General features: G+C 33.0%; 1 protein-coding gene across 12 annotated transcripts in view; it reads right to left on the bottom strand.

Annotated features, from left to right (window-relative positions):
- The window catches only part of pcloa (piccolo presynaptic cytomatrix protein a), a 77,851-nt gene that overhangs the window by 12,121 nt on the left and 45,349 nt on the right, over positions 1-20,381 (bottom strand). For 11 of the 12 annotated variants that reach the window (XM_055190929.2, XM_055190922.2, XM_055190925.2 and 8 more), the window contains 9 exons: positions 19,698-19,773; positions 13,777-13,902; positions 10,056-10,164; positions 9,911-9,972; positions 9,628-9,821; positions 9,487-9,537; positions 7,854-7,984; positions 6,270-6,296; positions 5,873-5,966 (listed from right to left, as the gene is read on the bottom strand). In XM_055190929.2, the coding sequence (XP_055046904.2) occupies positions 5,873-5,966; positions 6,270-6,296; positions 7,854-7,984; positions 9,487-9,537; positions 9,628-9,821; positions 9,911-9,972; positions 10,056-10,164; positions 13,777-13,902; positions 19,698-19,773 (870 nt within the window). The remainder of the gene's footprint in view (positions 1-5,872; positions 5,967-6,269; positions 6,297-7,853; positions 7,985-9,486; positions 9,538-9,627; positions 9,822-9,910; positions 9,973-10,055; positions 10,165-13,776; positions 13,903-19,697; positions 19,774-20,381) is intronic. The other variant, XM_055190924.2, reaches the window with a different exon arrangement.

Genomic DNA, 20,381 nt, shown 5'->3' with positions numbered 1-20,381 from the left:
ATATATATTGACCAAATGTTGTAACCTTTATTCAGAAAGGACAGTGAAGTTACGTGAGAGATGCACTGCAAAAAATGACTTTAAGACCAAAAATATCAAATTTAAGTGATTTTGTGCATAAAACAAGGAAAAATATCTGCCAATGGGGTAAGCTAATTTTTATATTTTTCTTGAATTTAGTGTTTAAGAAAAATGTTCAAGATTTTTTTGCTTACACCATTGGCAGATTGTTTTGCTTGTTTATGCACAAAATTATGGAGCCCCTAAGGGGACATGGAGCAAAAATTAAATAAAGCTTAGTTTCGCATGCGCACGTGAAACTATCGCGTGCTTAGGTGAAACTTTCACGTGCTCACGTAAAAACTATCGCGCGCGCATGTGAAACTTTCGCTTTCATGTGCGCGAGCAATAGTTTCACATGCGTGCGTGATAGTTTTATGTGCAAGCGCGAAACTAAACGTAAAAAAAATTCTGCACATGGTTTCGCGTAAGCACATGAAAGTTTCACGTGAACATGCGATAGTTTCACGCGAGCATGCGAAAGTTACACATGAGCACGCGAAAGTTACACGTGAGCACACGATAGTTTCACATGAGCACGCAAAACTAAACTTTAGATTTTCTTTACTCCAATGTAACCTTAGAGGCTTGGTACAAAATCACTTAAATTTGATATTTTTGGTCTAAAAACTAGACTTATTTTCTTGGGTCGTTTTTGCTCATCAAGAAAAAACATCTTAATTTAAGAATTTTTATATAGTCTCTACTGAAAACAAGATAAAAATACTAAGAATTTTTTTCTTGAAAATCTTTTTTTGCAGTGGTGGATTACATTTAAACTTGGGTCTCTGGTGAGTACTTGGAGTTGAATACAACAAGAATGTTTCTGACTTTTATCACTTGCAGTGTTTCTAGGTGCATCTTTAGTGATTTTGCAACTATTTCCTTTGTCTTGTCCCAAAAAGTGCATGAACTTAAAGGGTTTTGCAGAGAAACATAGTCAAATTTCTTAAAAGGACAATCCCGCAAATAATGAAAACTACCCCATGATTTAAGACTTCACTCTAAAAATGTCTGGGTTATTTTTGACCCATAATGGGTAAATATTGGACAGAACATGTGTTGGGTTAAATATTGACCCAATGCTATTTTACCCCAACTGCTGGGTTATTACACCTCATGGTTGCATAACAACAACCCAACATTAATTTTTAACCCAGCACGTCATTATGGGTCAAAAATAACCCAGACATTTTTAGAGTGTTCTTCGTTAAATGTCAACGTTAAGGTGCATTATCGCCGCATACTGTGTTGAAGTGGCTCCTATACTGTTTGACAAGAGTGGCGTTAGGTGATGATAGAGATTTAGGTAGTTTTCATTTTTTGCAGAGTATCCCTTTAAATACCAATGAAATGCTAAAGTGATTTTTCATTGTCATTAAAGTGAAATTACTGAATTACTAAACATAAAAACCGTATTAAAATGCTAATTTACACGAGAACGTGTCAGACGCACTTAGAGGGTTTTGCATCTTACACAAGTCTTATTTTCTCACCCATTTTACTCTGAAGTAAAATACAAAACTAATGATTAAGAAAATGATTTTCTTTGCATTTACACCAACAAACATGTCAAACAGATCCAAGACCGCCTAATCCAGATGGTTTCATATATAATCCTTCCTACCTTCCTTGTATTCTCTGTCTCAATTAAAACCCATTCGCCTCGCATCAATAGTGCAGTTAAAACGCATCAATCACGTCTGTCAGCAGACGTCTCAGAGAGCTGAAGATACTGAAGGAGATCTTTGGTCTTAATTAGGCTTAAATACGTCTGGGAGACTGAAGGCTTTGCATTGTTTGCACCAAAGCCTGGCAGTCTCTCTGAGGAGCTCTCACATAATTGAAACTTCAAACCGATGTGGAGTGTTGACAGTAAAAAGCATTTTGCATCAAACTGAAATCAGATTTTATTTGGGTTTTTCTGATAACTGATATGATGAAAGCTCTTTTCGGAAACAACGTATAAATGTAATAATAAGACAAAAATAGATTTTTTTCTGAAACATCTACATTTTGAATCAAATATGTGAACCTTTGGATTGTTTGGATATCTGGTCATAAAATAACAATGTGTCACAACCCAGCAAGCAAACTTGCATTTAAAAGACATCTAATAGCGGTCCAAACATAGACATCTAGGCTTAAACAAGGCAAAATTTGGGCTATCATTGAAAATTTACATTGTAAGTAATAAATTACTTACTTAGTATTTTTGTCTTTTTTTCAGAACAAATATCAAACATTTTTTAAATCAAGATGCATTTTTTTTCAAGAAAATAAGTCAAAATTAAAAAAAAAAATTCTGAACTTTGAGAACTTTTTTCTTAAACACTTAATTCAAGAAAAATTCAAGAAAAAAATCTTACCTAATTGGCAGATTTTTTTTTTGTTTTAAGCACAAATTCACTTACATTTTATGTTTTTTTTTTCTCTAAAAACTAGACAAATTTTCTTAGGTCATTTTCCTCGTCAAGAAAATACAAGTAAGAAAGTATTTTTTTTTGCAGTGTAATAAACCCCAAAATAAATAAATTAATAAAGGCAAACCGCTTGTAGTCACTGTTGACTTTGCTTACATAATGCAATATCAGCCATCTCACAAGTTATTTAGGCAAATGGACAAGTAACCAAATTCAAGTTTATTTTTGCTAGAAGTGGGTTACTCATAGATCAGTGCTTCTCAATTATTTTCTGTCACGCCCCCCCTAAGAAGAAGTAAACATTTCGCGCCCCCCCAACTCTCCGCCGCGACTGTAAATAGTATAAATTGTCTATAAAATTACACATCTGCAAAACATTGTATCCTTATTAACATTGAGAAAACACAAAAAGAAAACAAAAAAAAGAAATATCGATCAACTTACAACAAAGAATAACATTGTTTTTTAGTCTGTAACAGAAAAGACTTAAAATGCATCAATTTGCCTGAAATAAAAAAATCAATCCTTATATAAAGTATAATATTTTTTGACCACTTGATACTGAAAAATTAAATTAAATATAATCAATACATAATAATAATAAAAAAATAAAGTGGCTTATCAGCGTGAATGGGGTGTAATGTCTTTAAGTGACGGTGCAAAAAAAATCACTTCCTGAAAAAGTATTTTCCCCAGGGGCTCGTGCGCCCCCCCTGGTGTCGCTCCGAGCCCCCCCTGGGGGTCCCGCCCCACTATTTGAGAAGCACTGCTCATAGATGGACTATATTGTGTCTATCCACTGCAAAAAATGATATTCAAGAAAAAAAATTCTTAGCATTTTTGTCTTGTTTTCAGTAAAAATATCTAAAGATTCTTAAATTAAGATGCTTTTTCTTGATGAGCAAAACGAACCAAGAAAATAAGTCTAGGTTTTAGACCAAAAACACCAAACTTAAGTGACCTTGTGCACAAAACAAGCAAAAAAATCTGCCAACGGGGCAAGCAAAAAATCTTGAACATTTTCCTTAAACACTAAATTCAAGAAAAAAAATCTTAGTATTTTTGTCTTGTTTTCAGAACAAATATCAAACATTTTTTAAATCAAGATGCATTTTTTTTTTCAAGAAAATAAGTCAAAATAAAAAAATTCTGAACTTTGAGAACTTTTTTCTTAAACACTTAATTCAAGAAAAATTCAAGAAAAAATTCTTACCTAATTGGCAGATTTTTTTGATTGTTTTAAGCACAAATTCACTTACATTTTATGTTTTTTTTCTCTAAAAACTAGACAAATTTTCTTAGGTCATTTTCCTCGTCAAGAAAATACAAGTAAGAAAGTATTTTTTTTGCAATAAACCCCAATAATAAACCCCAAAATAAATCAAATAAATTAATTAATAAAGGCAAACCGCTTGTAGTCACTGTTAACTTTGCTTACATAATGCAATATCAGCCATCTCACAAGTTATTTAGGCAAAATACAAGTAACCAAATTCAAGTTTATTTTTGCTAGAAGTGGGTTACTCATAGCCGGACAATATTGGGTCTATCCACTGCAAAAAATGATATTCAAGAAAAAAAATTCTTAGCAGTTTTGTCTTGTTTTCAGTAAAAATATCTAAAGATTCTTAAATTAAGATGCTTTTGCTTGATGAGCAAAACGACCCAAGAAAATAAGTTTAGTTTTTAGACCAAAAATATCACAATTAAGTGATTTTGTGCATAAAACAAGCAAAAAAAATCTGCCAATGGGGTAAGCAAAAAAATCTTGAACATTTTCCTTAAACACTAAATTCAAGAAAAATTGAAGAAAAAAATGTATTAGTATTTTTTTGTCTTGTTTTCAGTAAAAATATCAAAAAATTTGGATGTACTTTCTTGATGAGCAAAATGACCCAAGAAAATAGGTCTAATTTTTAGACCAAAAATATCAAATTTAAGTGATTTTGTAAAGAAAAATTTGTAAAGAAATATTCATGAAAAAATTTGCTTACCCCATTGGCAGATTTTTGTTGCTTGTTTTATGCACAAAATCACTTAAATTTGATATTTTTGGTCTAAAATCTAAACTTATTTTCTTGGGTTGGTTTGCTTGCTTTTTTGCAGTTTGGTTACACTGTAAAAAATGACTTACTTTCTTAGTATTTTTGTCTTGTTTTCAGTAAAAATATCAAAAAATTCTTAAATTAAGATGCTGTTTCTGAATGAGCAAAACGACCCAAAAAAATCAAATTTAAGTGATTTTGTGCATAAAACGAGCACAGAAAATCTGCCAATGGGGTAAGCAAAAAATCTTGAACATTTTCCTTAAACACTAAATTCAAGAAAAATTTAAGAAAAAAAATTCTTAGTATTTTTGTCTTGTTTTCAGTAAAAATATCAAAAAATTCTTAAATTTGGATGTACTTTCTTGATGAGCAAAACGACCCAAGAAAATAGGTCTAATTTTTAGACCAAAAATATCAAATTTAAGTGATTTTGTAAAGAACAATTTGTGAAGAAAAATTCAAGAAAAAATGTGATTACCCCATTGGCAGATTTTTGTTGCTTGTTTTATGCACAAAATCACTTTAATTTGATATTTTTGGTCTAAAATCTAAACTTATTTTCTTGGGTCGTTTGCTTGCTTTTTTTGCAGTTTGGTTACACTGTAAAAAATGACTTTCTTACTTAGTATTTTTGTCTGGTTTTCAATAGAAATATCTAAAAATTCTTAAATTAAGATGCTTTTTCTTGATGAGAAAAATGACCTAAGTAAATAAGTCTAGTTTTAAGACAAATAATATACAATTTAAGTGAAATTGTCCTTAAAACAAGCAAAATTAACTGCCAATGGGGTGAGAAAAAAAACTGTGAAATAAGATTTCTTTTTTCTTAAACACTTAATTCAAGTAAAATTTTCTCTCCCCATTGGCAGATAATTTTGCTTGTTTTAAGCACGAATTCACTTAAATTGTACATTTTTTGTCTAAAAACTAGTATTATTTTCTTAGGTCATTTTGCTCATTAAGAAAATACATCTTGATTTAAGAATTTTTAGATATTTCTACTGAAAACAAGACAAAAATACTAAGTAAGAAAGTCATTTTTTGCAGTGTATTTTTGCTTGTTTTAAGTCTAAAAACTAGACTAAGTTTTTTAAGTAATTTTGCTCATCAAGAAAATACATCTTGATTTAAGAATCTTTTTGATATTTCTACTGAAAACAACACAAAAATACTAAGTAAGAAAGTCATTTTTTGCAGTGTAGATGGTGAAATGATGGCACATTTCAATGCTTATTGTTTTAAAAAGATATGAATACAGATTGCTGTTTGTTATTTTTTAGGCAGATCATAATATAACAGATAAACAGTACGTGCAAATAGATAAGTGTTTGTTTATTTGACCTGTTCCAGATGTATGTTTTTGTAGATGACCGTCTGGTTCCACTCCGGGTTCAGAGTCTTCTGAGCGTGTTTGGATCTTCTTTTATTCTCCGCACTGCAATTTTATAACAAACCACAAGAGGTCAGCCGGAGAAACAGGCCGGAGACGGTACAGAAATGCTTTTCGGTCAACTAAATATGCAGTCACACAGTGGTGGCAAATGGAAAATGATCAGCACAATGTAAATGTCTAGTATAGGCGCACTTGAGCTTATACTATTGAGAAAAGAATGAAATATGTAACAATGATTCAAAAGGAAGATAAAAGAACAAAACACAACGCAATAAATCAATAAAAGCGGGCCGTTCATGTCCGAGCATGGCCAAGTCTGGGGTACTATAGTAAAGAATCACATACCTGGCATTCTGCACAACCATGACCTGACTGTGAAGATCCAGCATGCAGCAAAAACAAACAACAACCGGTTGTGAGTGAAGGCCTGTAAAAGTGTGTACGTGTGCGTGTTTGCTCGCAAAACTGTTTAATGCACTTGCTCATGCATTCATGCCCATATGGAGCAGAGAAATGAAGGGCTCCTGTTGTCCAAGATTCAATCGGGTACAGCATGAACAGATGAGAGCCAATGGTCTGATGCACACACACACACACACACACACACACACACACACACACACACACACACACACACACACACACACACACACACAACTTCAATACAGCAATCAATGCTATTGTTTAACACATAAATATATCTGGAATTGATTTTCTCTCTCACTGCACACACAAACACACACTTACATACAACCACATTAAAACAAGCTAACAATAATTGATTTCTTAGTAGCATCTTATATAAAAAAAATAGCTCAGGGAGGTTTAACGTCCAGTGCCAGGGGTGTGTGAGGTTTATTTAAAGGGGACATTTCACTTTTTTAAGATGTAAAATACGTGCGTAGGGGAAGTTTTAGCTCAAAATACCCCACAGATAATTTATAATAGCATGTTAAAATTGCCACTTTTCTAGGTGTGAGCAAAATTGTGCCGTTTTTGGGTGTGTCCTTTAAAATGCAAATGAGCTGATGAAATGCAAACATTGATCACCATAATGGCGGTTTGTTCAAAATGAAACTCAATTGTGCTGTCAATTTTTTTCTCTCTCTCTTCCCTAAATGTCAGTGCCGTGGTTGAATAGTGCAGATTAAGGGGCGGTATTATTATAATAAGATCCCCTTCTGACATTCACAAGGGGAGACAAATTTCAATGACCTATTTTTGACATGCTTGCAGAGAATGGTTTACCAAAACTAAGTTACTGGGTTGATATTTTTCACATTTTCTAGTTTAATAGAAGCAATGGGGACCCAATTATAGCACTTAAAGGTGCAGTGTGTAATTTTTAGAAGGACCTCTTGACAGAAATGCAAAATAATATACAAAACTATATGATCAGTGGTGTACAAAGACTTTTTTATAAGGAACCGTTATGTTTTTATTTTCTTAGAATGAAATGTTTTTATCTACATACACGAGGGTCCCCTTACGTGAAAGTCACAGTTTTGTGCAGCCATGTTTCTACAGAAGCCCTTAACGGACAAACTTTTTAGTAAGTTGTCTCAGACGATGACATATTTTTCTCGTGGCGGCTACAGTAGCTTCTCTATGCGTTTCAAAAGGGAGGTGTGAGCGGTGGACTGAGCCGTTGGTTGCAATTCGCAACCTCACCACTAGATGTCGCTACAATTTACACACTGCACCTTTAAACATGGACAAAAGTCAGATTTTCATGATATTTCCCATTTAAAGATTAACTAATATGCTATCTTCATACTTGCATAGCGATTTTTTTAACTTTTGGCATAAAGGTGCACTTTCTTTTTATAACATAATATTGAAAGGTGGGGTCTGTCTGTGGTCTCTGAGGCTTAAACCACACACACTTTTTAACTTTGTGGCAAGATTCATACAAGTTTTCCTACTTACCCTCTACCTGGCAGCAGGTAAACTTTAACAAACGGGTCGGAGTAGCCGTTATTGTCCCGCGGTGCCAGATTTCGCGCTTGGAGAACGTGGACGATGAGATTGCCCAGCTGTTTGTCATAATTGATTTGAAGCTGCAAAGTTAAAATGATAACATTCAAGTATGAATAAATAGGTTGGATGATGTCACTAATAAGATAAGGGGAGCACGTGTGACTCAGTCGGTGAAAACCAAGTCATTTATACGTTTTTTTTAATATAAAAATATTATTGATGTGTTTAACATTTGACTTAGTAAGGTCAAAGATTGAAATCTACACAAAATTAAACTTTGATGCTCTTATCATTAGATTACGAGACTGTATTTCATATGGTTCACATATGTTTTAAACCTGACATGACGAAACATGCCAACAACAGGTCACAAGACACACAAAAACCAATGAGATTCAATGTTATCAAAGCACTGCCCTATTTGAACTTGGTGTGCCGTTACGCAACATATCGATCACGAATAAAGCTCAAAATATAAATTTGTGCTCCGTATAACAAAACAAAATGATGCATTTTAATATAAAAACTGTTAGTTATTCATGTCCAACTGAAGAAAGTAAGTCACATACATTATTGCATTAGGTTGAGTAAATAATAAGAGAATTTTCATAGTTTGATGAACCGTTCTTTTCCTACAAGATAATTTTTTGTATATTTTGAAAGCATTTAATATATATATTAGGGCTGTCAAAAAATTAATCACGATTTATCGCATACAAAATAAAAGTTTGTTTTTGCATAATATATGTGTGTGCACTGTGGGTAATTATTTTGTATAAATGCAGATTAGATTTTGTTATATTTTATTTTGTATATTATATAAAAAATATATACATAAATAACATGTTTCTTAAATTTCTTAAATGTATGTGTGTGTTTATATATAAATAGTAATTACACACAATACACACACAAATATATTATGCAAACACAAACTTTTATTTTGTATGCGATAAATCGTGATTTGTATGCGACTTATGTTTTGTCAGCCCATATTTATATAATATATAATATATATATATTTAGTCCTCCATATATTAAAAAACCAAGAAAATATATTCACGTTGCATTGGAAGTAAAACTTTGTTACAAAACTTTTAAAAATATAAGGTTTGAATATTAAAAAATAATATATTTTCAACTTCAAAAACATACATTATAAAATTAGTTTGTATTTACCATATATTTAAAAATATATTTTGGCCAAGAACAAATTTTATGCCATATGGGTTATAAAATTAGAAATGTATTTGCTTGTCCTTAAAATAAATTTTTAAATAGATGTTGATATATGAAGGTTAAAACTACATATATTTTCAAATTTAAAAAGGTTCAATTTTTACAAAATGTATTTATCATATATTTAAAACATATTTTTGGCCAAAATACGTAAAATATAGTAAATAAGTACAATATCTAGGTGGAAATCCTTGAAAAATCTTCCATGAATAATTAACAACATGTATGTTTGGAACAACTTGAGGTTAAATAAATAATAATAAATATTATTTATAAATATAAACAAAAGAATCTTTATATTAAGGTGAACTAACTATATTTAGGTAGCCGAAAATGTGTTTACCTGGATATCTCCCGACACTGGATAGGATTGAGTTTTTGCAGCCTCAGATGTCTAAAAAACAAAATCCCAGCATTACTATTCATTTGAATAAAATTATTATATTTATGCATGTGTACACATAGCATGAGTTCGCTGTGAGACCTTGCTGTGGCGTTTCTTGCTGACCGAAGGAGACCCGGGTTGCCCAGGGCTCGGAACCGCACTGGACCCGGCAGACGCCGAGGTCTTATCCAGCGCTGACGTAGACGTGGATGGCACCTGCTGCTGGGAGACTTTCTGCAACTCTGCAGCCAGCTGCTTGGGGTCCACACCTGGGGAACGTGGGGGTCGGTCACCTGCCCATTTAAAAATGCAAATCAGTGGATGTGCAATTATAGGGTTAATAAGGACATGACATTGATGTGAGATGTGAAACGAGTCTCACCTTTGGTCTGGTCTTGAAAGTCGAGGTGTGAGCTTTCAGATTCAGACAGCATATTTATATCCCTAGAGATTAAAGAGATTTGACAATATAATGTGCACATCAAATCACTTTTATAAAGCTGTATAATGGAAAACTGGACACTTACAGTCTGATACATAACTCCGCCTCTCCGACCTGATGACCAACCAGACCCTGGACTTCCTCGTACGTCTTACCAGTCAAGGAAATGCCGTTCCACTCCAAAACTTGCATTCCTGTGCAAACCCACATGCAGATACAACATTAGCCAATGAAAGCATTTTACACTCCACCAGCTTGAGGACAAACTGTTCTGCGCACTGCAACACCACACTTTCAGTTCTTAAAATAAAGCAGTTATCCACAAAACACGCTGTGAGAAAGAAGAGAAATGCTGCTCGAAGGGGACAGAAAAGTTCACGCAAACACAAACTCAAAGCACTCCGTTGGTACACTTACACAGATGAAAGCGAGTCTTCAGGTAGGCCAGATAAGCCCTCTTAGGACGTTTTAAAGCTCCCACATTACGGCGGATGATTGGGGTCCCTGGAGGTCAATGTGTCATTTACTGGATGTGTACACTCATAGCTTAACGTAAGATCATTTCCGCACACAATACTTTATGATGTAAAATAAATCTTTGGTGTCCTCACAATACATATGTAACGTTTATTAATAACATAATTTATTCTAGCATACTAAAATTGTCATTTTGTAGGTGAAAAATGCAAATGAGCTGAAGAAATGCAAACACTGATCACCATAATGGTGGTATGTTGAAATTCAAACTCAATTGTGCTTTCAATCTCTCTCTCACTTCCTGCATTAAATGGGAGTGCTGTGGTTGTATAGTGCAGATTAAGGGGTGGTATTATTATAATAATAGGATCCCCTTCTGATATCACAAGGGGAGCAAAATTTTCAATGAGCTATTTTTTCACATGCTTGCAAAGAATGGTTTACCAAAACTAAGTTACTAGGTTGATCTTTTTCACATTTTCTAGGTTGATAGAAGCACTGGGGACCCAATTAGTAAGGAATAATTGACGACGGGCCATTGAATTATAAGAAAATAATGCACACCCGCGAAGCGGAGTGTGGTTACACCGCGGGTGTGCGTTATTTTCAAATAATTCAAAGGACCGGAGTCAAATACTCCTTCTATACCAGGGTTAATGCAAAATTGCTCTGGTGCCTCTTTTTAAGACATTTGACAAGTTAGGTGTGCGGTTATCAGAAATTAATGCATACCCACAAACATTTCTCAGCCAATCAGAATACAGCATTCAACAGACCCGTGGTATAATAGCAATTAAACATGGAAAAAGTCAGATTTTCATGATAAGTCCCCTTTAAAAACAACCTGTAATGCATCTTGTAAACATGCAGACTGTATGCATAATCACACTTAAAGCAATTAGAAATGTTTTACACATCCTTAAAGGAACAGTTCATCCAAAAATTAAAATTAGCCCATATTTTACTCATAGGTGTAGATGGCTTGTATATGGATAGTGCCCCATTTTTAAAGATTCACATTGGTTTATGTTGGATTGATGTGCTTTTTGGAGCTTTAAAAATGGGGCACTATCCATTACCATTATGAAGCTGAAGAGCCAACACATTATTTAATATAACTCTGCTGAAAGAAAAAGTCACATACTGCAAAAAATTATTTTCAAGAAAAAAAATTCTTAGTATTTTATCTTGTTTTCAGTAAAAATATCTAAAAATTCTTAAATTAAGATGCTTTTTCTTGTTGAGCAAAATGACCCAAGAAAATAAGTCTAGTTGTTATATCGAAAATATCACATTTAAGTGATTTTGTGCATAAAACAAGCAAAAAAAATCTGCCAATGGGGAACACAAAAAAATCTTGAACATTTTCCTTAAACATTAAATTCAAGAAACATTCAAGAAAAATTAGCTTACCCTATTGGCAGATTTTTTTGCTTGTTTTATGCACAAAATCACTTACATTTGACATTTTTGGTCTGAAAACTAGATTTATTTTCTTGGGTCGTTTTACTCATCAAGAAAAAGCATCTTAATTTAAGAATTTATAGATATTTTTACTGACAACAAGACAAAAATACTAAATACATTTTTTTTAAAATAATTTTTTGCAGTGCATATACTGCAAAAATTACTTTCTTAGTATTTTTGTCTTGTTTTCAGTACAAATATCTATAATTTCTGAAATCAAGATGCTTTTTCTTGATGAGAAAAATGACCCAAGAAAATAAGTCTAGTTTTCAGACCAAAAATGTCAAATTTAAGTGATTTTGTGCATAAATTTGATGTACCCAGAAGTAAATTTGATGTACCCAGAAGTAAAACTAAACGGCATGAACTTTACTTTATTCCTCGTGCTTTAAAATTGCTGAATAGATGACTTATCTGTGTATCTGTGTTATATATATATATACAATTTTAGATATTTTTTTCCTTTTTTTTTCTTGGAGTATGTGTATGTTTGACACATTTCAGAGTTTTGTTCTGCAATGTCCTGTCTTGTCAAATTTTAAATAAAACTAAACTAAACTAAAACAAGCAAAAAAATCTGCCAATGGGGAACGCAAAAAAACCTTGAACATTTTCCTTAAACATTAAATTCAAGAAAAATTTGCTTATCTGCACTGGCAGATTTTTTTGCTTGTTTTATGCACAAAATCACTTAAATTTGATATTTTTGGTCTAAAATCTAGACTTATTTTCTTGGGTCGTTTTGCTCATCAAGACAAAGCATCTTAATTTAAGAATTTAAGAAAACAAGTCAAAAATACTAAGAACATTTTCTTGAAAATAATTTTTTGCCGTGTGTATACACCTAAGATGGCTTGATGGGAAGTATCTCTTTAAAAATCGTCAACTTGAAAAGAGATGAGACAAGAGTAAACATAAGAAGATATACTAATAGAAAGCAGATATGAGAAACATGTAAATATGATATAAAGAAATAAAGATGGAGAAAGCTATAAGGAATCAGATGCAGAATACAAAGCAACATCCGATGGAGGATGGGAGGAAGGATGAGGAAGACAGATGTGAAGTGTCAGTCCCAGTCAAAGCCCACAATGTTCTCCAACAAAGCCCAGCTGATGTTTATGGCCACATAAATAAGCCTTTGCACGGACAGTTCCTCCATTCCCTTCAGCTTCACTTTTCTCATTCGCCACCCATCCCAGTCCCTCGTAAATAACCACACGCAGAAATCAACACAAGAGTCGGAGACAGAGGAGACCTAATTTACAATGCGCAGGGTCCGCACGCGCCCCTCGTCCTCTGGGGAAACGAGTGTTAATGTCTTAGTCACAACTGAGATCAATAGAGATTGTAAAGTTCAGGTCTATTAAAATGGCTGAAACAGTCTTACATAAGTCTTATGATTTGACTTCCAGGTGGATGAGAAAGTTTAGTTGTCAGCCATCTTTGGGTAAAATTTAACTCGGTAAAGTGCTCTTTACATAACTGCGTATACTATTAAACCACAAAATCTGCTTCGGACACTTCACTAAAACTTTCACAGTCAGAGTCTTGATATAAATTCAACATGCACCTGCTTTCTTTCCTACCATTTCACTTCTGTAACATCTTCATTAAAATGCACACCGTGTAGGAAACTCATGAACCCTAAACTTCATCTTTATCTCTCAACATCACGGATGAGTCATTCCTGACGCCTGGAGGTGAGGAATCGTGCATCGTTTGTTTCTTCTGTCTCCTACACAGAAATATCACGTCAAACCGTGACCTGAAATGCTTCTTTCCCTTGGCAAATCTGTGAATTGATACACCTGAAATAAACCAATGAACCCACGCAGTAAAAGCCTCGTGGAGTTGCTTACCTTCCACAATGTTTCCTGTCTGTTCTGCAGCTCCTCCAGGCAGTACCTTGGCTACGTACGCACCGATCTCCCCGTTGCTTCCCGGCACCTCTTTTCCTCCGACCACACGGATACCCAGTCCGTTTCCTGTAAAGATAAAGCATTAAGGGATATGGGAATCTGAAAGCTGCTTGTGTAGACCACAAATGTGCGGACTTTGTTCAGGGTGCGTTTGATCAATCAATTTTCATGACCTTTCCAGTTGTATGAGATTATTGGATGATGCTTTTTAAAAGATTTGTATACATTTGTGTAAATAGTAGTAAATGCCTTGTCTATATTTATAATGTAATCTATTGTGTGTAGCTCAATTGCATAGTGTTAGCAATACAAAGGTCAGGGTTTCGATTTACAGGTAAATGTATATTGGCTTTTAATAAAAACGTCTGCCAAATTATTCAAAGTGAATGTATTGTGTGCAATGTGAGTATATGTGACTATTACGGTGGCCCTGAAGTGCAAACCACAACAGCAAATTACTAAACAACAACAACAAATTAAAAAACAACAACAAATTAAAAAACACTACAACAAATTAAAAACACAACTACAAATTAAAAAACACTACAACAAAATAAAAAAACATAACAAAATAAAAAACAACTACAAAATAAAAAACACTACAACAAAATAAAAAAACATAACAAAATAAAAAACACAACAGCAAGTTAAAAAAATACAACAACAAAATAAAAAACAACTACAAAATAAAAAACACAACAACAAATTAAAAACACAACTACAAATTAAAAAACACAACTACATTAACCTACCGGAAGAGGTAGGTACCAGTGGGCAACATGAGACATCGCTGATTGGACGACACTGCAGTTCGGCTTTTGAACTGGAAGTTATTCTTCCTGTAGCGCATATTTTCAAACATGAATGTTACAGATGACCCAAACTTAGCAGCCGCTTGGGCCGGCTAAGGGTACGGTCTGGAAACCGCTAACGATAGTAGTAAGCTAACGTTACATCCACAAGCAAAGTAAGCATTACACTATACTTATTAACTTACTCGAATGTTGTTGGGTGTCTCCGATGGTAGATATTTCTTTAAGCCTTTTGCCACAGCCGCTGCAAAAGTTCGGGGACGGCTCAACCAGTTCTTTTCTGCAGTTTGGGCAAAACATTTTGCTGTCCCTCCTCCTCTCCAAACCATGCGCTACAGGAAGAATAACTTCCGGTTCAAAAGCCGAACTGCAGTGTCATCCAATCAGCGATGTCTCATGTTGCCCACTGGTACCTACCTCTTCTGGTAGGTTAATGTAGTTGTGTTTTTTATTTGTAGTTGTGTTTTTAATTTGTTGTAGTGCTTTTTATTTTGTAGTTGTGTTTTTTAATTTGTTATGGTTTTTTATTTTGTTGTAGTGTTTTTTAATTTGTTGTAGTGTTTTTTATTTTGTTGTAGTGTTTTTTAATTTGTTGTAGTGTTTTTTTAACTTACTGTTGTGTTTTTTATTTTGTTATGGTTTTTTATTTTGTTGTAGTGTTTTTTAATTTGTAGTTGTGTTTTTAATTTGTCGCAGTGTTTTTTAATTTGTTATAGTGTTTTTTAACTTGCTGTTGTGTTTTTTATTTTGTTATGGTTTTTTATTTTGTTGTAGTGTTTTTTAATTTGTTGTAGTGTTTTTTATTTTGTTGTAGTGTTTTTTAATTTGTTGTAGTGTTTTTTTAACTTACTGTTGTGTTTTTTATTTTGTTATGGTTTTTTATTTTGTTGTAGTGTTTTTTAATTTGTAGTTGTGTTTTTAATTTGTTGTGGTGTTTTTTAATTTGTTGCAGTGTTTTTTAATTTGTTGTGGTGTTTTTTAATTTGTTGTTGTTGTTTAGTAATTTGTTGTTGTGGTTTGCACTTCAGGGCCACCATAGTACTACAATGGACCACAAAACATAAGATCATAAGTCGCAAAGGTATATTTATAGAAATAGCCAACAATTTTGTATAAGTCAAAATTACAGGTTTTTCAGTTATTGTTCCATTAAAATATTTAGTAAATTTTAAATAATAACTTATAAAAAATAAGTAAATAAATAAATAAAAAATATATTGATCATTACTAATATGTGTTGCCACCCATACGGGAAAAATACATTTCTCTGTATAAAAATATTTTTAAATATATGCTAAATACCTTTTGTAAAAAGTAAAGCTTAATTTAATATACTTTCTGAATTTGTAAATACATTTTGTTTCAACCTTCACGTATTAAAATATATTTATGCACAAAATGTTTTTCGCAAATACAACCCACAAGGCAAGAAATGTATTCTTGGCTAAAATATATTTTAAATAGTTAAAGTTAATTTCATAAAGTATATTTTTGAAGTTAAAAACATTTTTATTTACACCTTTTTAAACAATTTTTTTCTACCAGGGCTAAATATATTTTAAATGCTTTAAAAATAAGTTTATTTTTAAACTATATTTAGAAATTAGGGCTATCAAAAGATTAATCGCGATTAATCGCATACAAAATAAAAGTTTGTTTTTGCATAATATATGTGTGCACTGTGTGCAATTATTTTGTATATATAAATACACACACATGCATGTATTTAAGAAGCTTTTACATGTATATATATATATATATATATATATATATATATATATACATATATATACATATATATACATACATATACATTGTTTATATATATATATATATATATATATATTAGGGCTGTCAAAATTAACGCGTTAATAACGCGTTAACGCAAATTCATTTTAACGCCACTAATTTTATTAACGGAGATTAACGCAACGCGCAATTTATGTTTGACCCTTGGTCCAGCCCATAGTTGAATGAACAGAGACGCAGACAAATGTGACTCTCTCTAAATGAGTAAAAGGTTTTCATAGAAATAAGAACATTAAGCAAATCGTCTACCAAATCCAATGCTCTAAATGCTCGTTGGACATCTGATATGATCTTTATTTATACGTCTGAGAGGTGTAACGTTACCGTCCTCCTAATGCTTAATCTAATACAAAAATGCGTCTCAATTCATTTTGGTTTCGCTTTTATGCATGACTTATAAAATAGACTGCAGGACTTGCTTGATGTTAAAAGAGTCATTAAGAGAGATAAAGTTCGGTACCTGATTAATGTTAAAGAGTTATTAAGAGCGACAAGACTCAAAAGCGATCCCTTCACGCTGACTGACTGATATCTGAAGCGCGTGCACACAGACGCGCGAGTGCGCGACCCGGATATATAGACATCTACACAAAATTACAGTTTTACAAATATCTGTTTTGATAAGAATTCACGCAGGTAGGCTCTATAATCTGTTATGTTTTAAGTAAATGTTTGGTTAACTGTTGGGTAAAACTATCTGATGTGTAACATTATATTAGATCACTTAGATTTTAAGCAGCTGTCTCAATGTCAATCAAACAAAAGGAAAAAAAGTTGAACATACATTGATGATGTTTTTGCTTTGTGTGTGCTAAATCTATTAGTTTTACCAGTGATTTTAAGGTATTGATGTGGTAATATAATGTATGGATGTGGAAATGTTTGTGGTAATTTGACTCTTTCAACTTCAAACACGTTTAGTTCTGTCATATTTTGTTATATTTCAACAAATCATGCATTGTTCTATGTTTTAATAGAGAATGTCAAAATATGAACAACTATTTTTTTTTAAATTTGCTAATTCCGACTCAACTTGCCAGCACAGGTCACAAATGATGCAGCAGCAAACAAAAATGGAGAAAGAAAAATCTTCTGAAAGGAAAATTCATATACAAAACAATGGCTGATGATTCTGTTAAAATGTAAACAGGCTGTTGTTAACATTTGCATAAAGCATCTATATATGTATATATGATTAGAATATTAAAAACCTGAAAAGTGTTAAATTAGGGTAAATTTAGAATGGATAAAAATGTGCTATTAATTTGCGATTAATCGCAGTTAACTCATGAAATCATGCGATTAATCTAGATTAATTTTTTTAATCTATTGACAGCCCTAATATATATATATATATATATATATATAATAAATAAAAAAAATATATATTAATATTTTGATTTATTTTATATTATAAATAGATTAAAAATATATACATACAATACATTTAAGAGAAATGTTATGTGTGATATATATACAAAATATATACAAAATAATTACACACAATAAAGAAACAAATATATTATGCAAATACAAACTTTTATTTTGTATGTGATTAATCGCGAATAATCTTTTGACGGCCATTTTAAATATACAAAAATTGGTGAAAAAATATTTTGTAAACGTATTCTAAAATATATTTCAGCAAATGTATTTTTTGGCCATTTTTTGTCTTTTGCCGTATGGGCAGGACTTGGACTTGGGCGATTTTCTCAATATTTAGATTTTTTTGCGACATCAGATCAATGGCGGCTCGTGACTGCCCATCCGAAAATATGTGTTTGGAGTGTCATGTCTGTTGATTGTGTTTGTTGCGTCATGTGAACCATGTGCATCACGTGTTTTGTCAAAATAAGTGCCTGCTGCACACGCGTCAAAACAGTTCACAATACTCACAAGACACTCCCTTAACAGTAAACTCTGATTACACATGAGATTAAGCGAGTATCTGGCAAACGTGAGCGTCTCTTTTATCATAAACCCTTAAGACGCGTCTGCAGCAGGCACTTATGACGCATGATGCACATAGGATCACTCAACGCACAGAACACACATTTTGACATGCTGAAACACACACGATGGGCTACATACATGTTGTGACGAACTTCGCATCGAGCGCCCTCGAAAAAAGAAGTCAACGGCCGCCACTGCATCAGATTCCAGATATTCATATGCTTGTATCTTGGCCAAATATTGTCCTATTTCTAAAAAGGTACCCTTATGACTGGTTTTGTGGTCCAGGGTCACATTTATACCAATGCACTTGAGCATTACTGAGCAAATATCTCAACAAAAAATGCTGTGCGTTTCAAACATGGCTTAATCAAAGTTCTGTCCAAAAATTGCAACATTTCAATTCATTACCGTGCAAACTCGGCTGTGTTGTGTGTGACACATCACAGTACCAGACCCCATCATCAGACTAATTACCAATGTAGACATTACCTTAATTACAGTGCCACAAATCTACACAGCACACCCTTCTGTAGTCATCTTGTTTTTAAAGGCGCTTGTTTGTGCAACGGTTTCTAATTACAAAGATAATCTGATGTGGGCATTACATGCCATTTAAGATTAGATGACTGATGGAGGAATGCCAGTCTGACACATTGCTGCGTAATGTCTGCCCTGTTTCAATGCTTAGAGCAAACCTGGGAGACTCCACTTCATTATATCTCTACTGTACATGACTGGTTAAAATACCAAAGCATAAACACGGCTCATTGCATTTGCTGTGTAATAATGTAGCATTGCACCACGAGAGGACGCTGAAGGCAAATTGTAACAGGGCTAATGTGTCGCTTAGTAGTAGCCATAAAATAATTGTGCCAATACAATCTCAGCATGTTCAATAATGTTTGCATAGACATAGGCCTCGGGCGTCTCTCCATGCGGGCCTGGTAGGCAAACAGATCTTTTTTAACCAGAGACAGCTGCCCTAAACGTTTGTCTACATTGTCAGATGATTGTAAGCCAATACACACAACATATAGCTGCGGATTGCCGGACAGGGTTTAATCCTGGACTAGGTCTTGGTTATATTAGGACATTTAAGTTGCTTTTACAAATGAAAAACAATACTGGTGTGCATCTTGATACAAAACAATGGCACTGATATACCGTATGTTGAGATATATCAGTACAAGGTGTTTTTAAATGAAGGCAGCTTAAACATGCATTTTAGTCAGAAACTAGGATAAGCCCGGGAAACTGTTCCTTAGTACTTGTTGCATGTCTTACCTGATACACTACGATCTTTGGGATCCTTCTGGAGTTTGACTCTAGCATGAGGAAACGGGTAGTGTGACGACTTTCCCTACAGGGACATGACAAGAGCAGTACAATTAACTAAATCGGACACGTTTACTAAAGCTGAAGACATAAAGACACATTTAGCTGATACAAACACAAACTGTTTTTGAATCTTTGAGGGTGTTTTAGCCGGAAATTAAAATCCTGTTATAATTAGATAACTACATTTGGAATAAAATGAGATTCATGATAACAGAATATTTTTTGGGGGAAGTTACACTGCAAAAAATGATTTTCAAGAAAATAAAATCTTAGTATTTTTGTCTTGTTTTCAGTAAAAATAACTAAATATTCTTAAATTAAGATGCTTTTTCTTCATGAGCAAATAAGTCTAGTTTTTAGACCAAAAATATCAAACCAAAACAAGCTACAAAAATCTGCAAATGGGCTAAGCAAAAAAATCTTGAAAATTTTTCTAAAACACTAAATTCAAGAAAAATTTGCTTACCCCATTGGCAGATTTTTTTGCTTGCTTTATGCAAAAAAATAGATTTTTTTAGATATTTTTACTAAAAACAAGACAAAAATACTTAAAAAATTTTTCTTGAAAATACTTTTTTGCAGTGTAAAAACTACACTGCACATGACGTTCTTACTTAATTTTTTTATATT

Source organism: Misgurnus anguillicaudatus, chromosome 1 (assembly GCF_027580225.2).
Source record: "Misgurnus anguillicaudatus chromosome 1, ASM2758022v2, whole genome shotgun sequence".
Lineage (NCBI taxonomy): Eukaryota > Metazoa > Chordata > Actinopteri > Cypriniformes > Cobitidae > Misgurnus > Misgurnus anguillicaudatus.
This window is presented reverse-complemented; position numbering and strand designations above follow the sequence as displayed.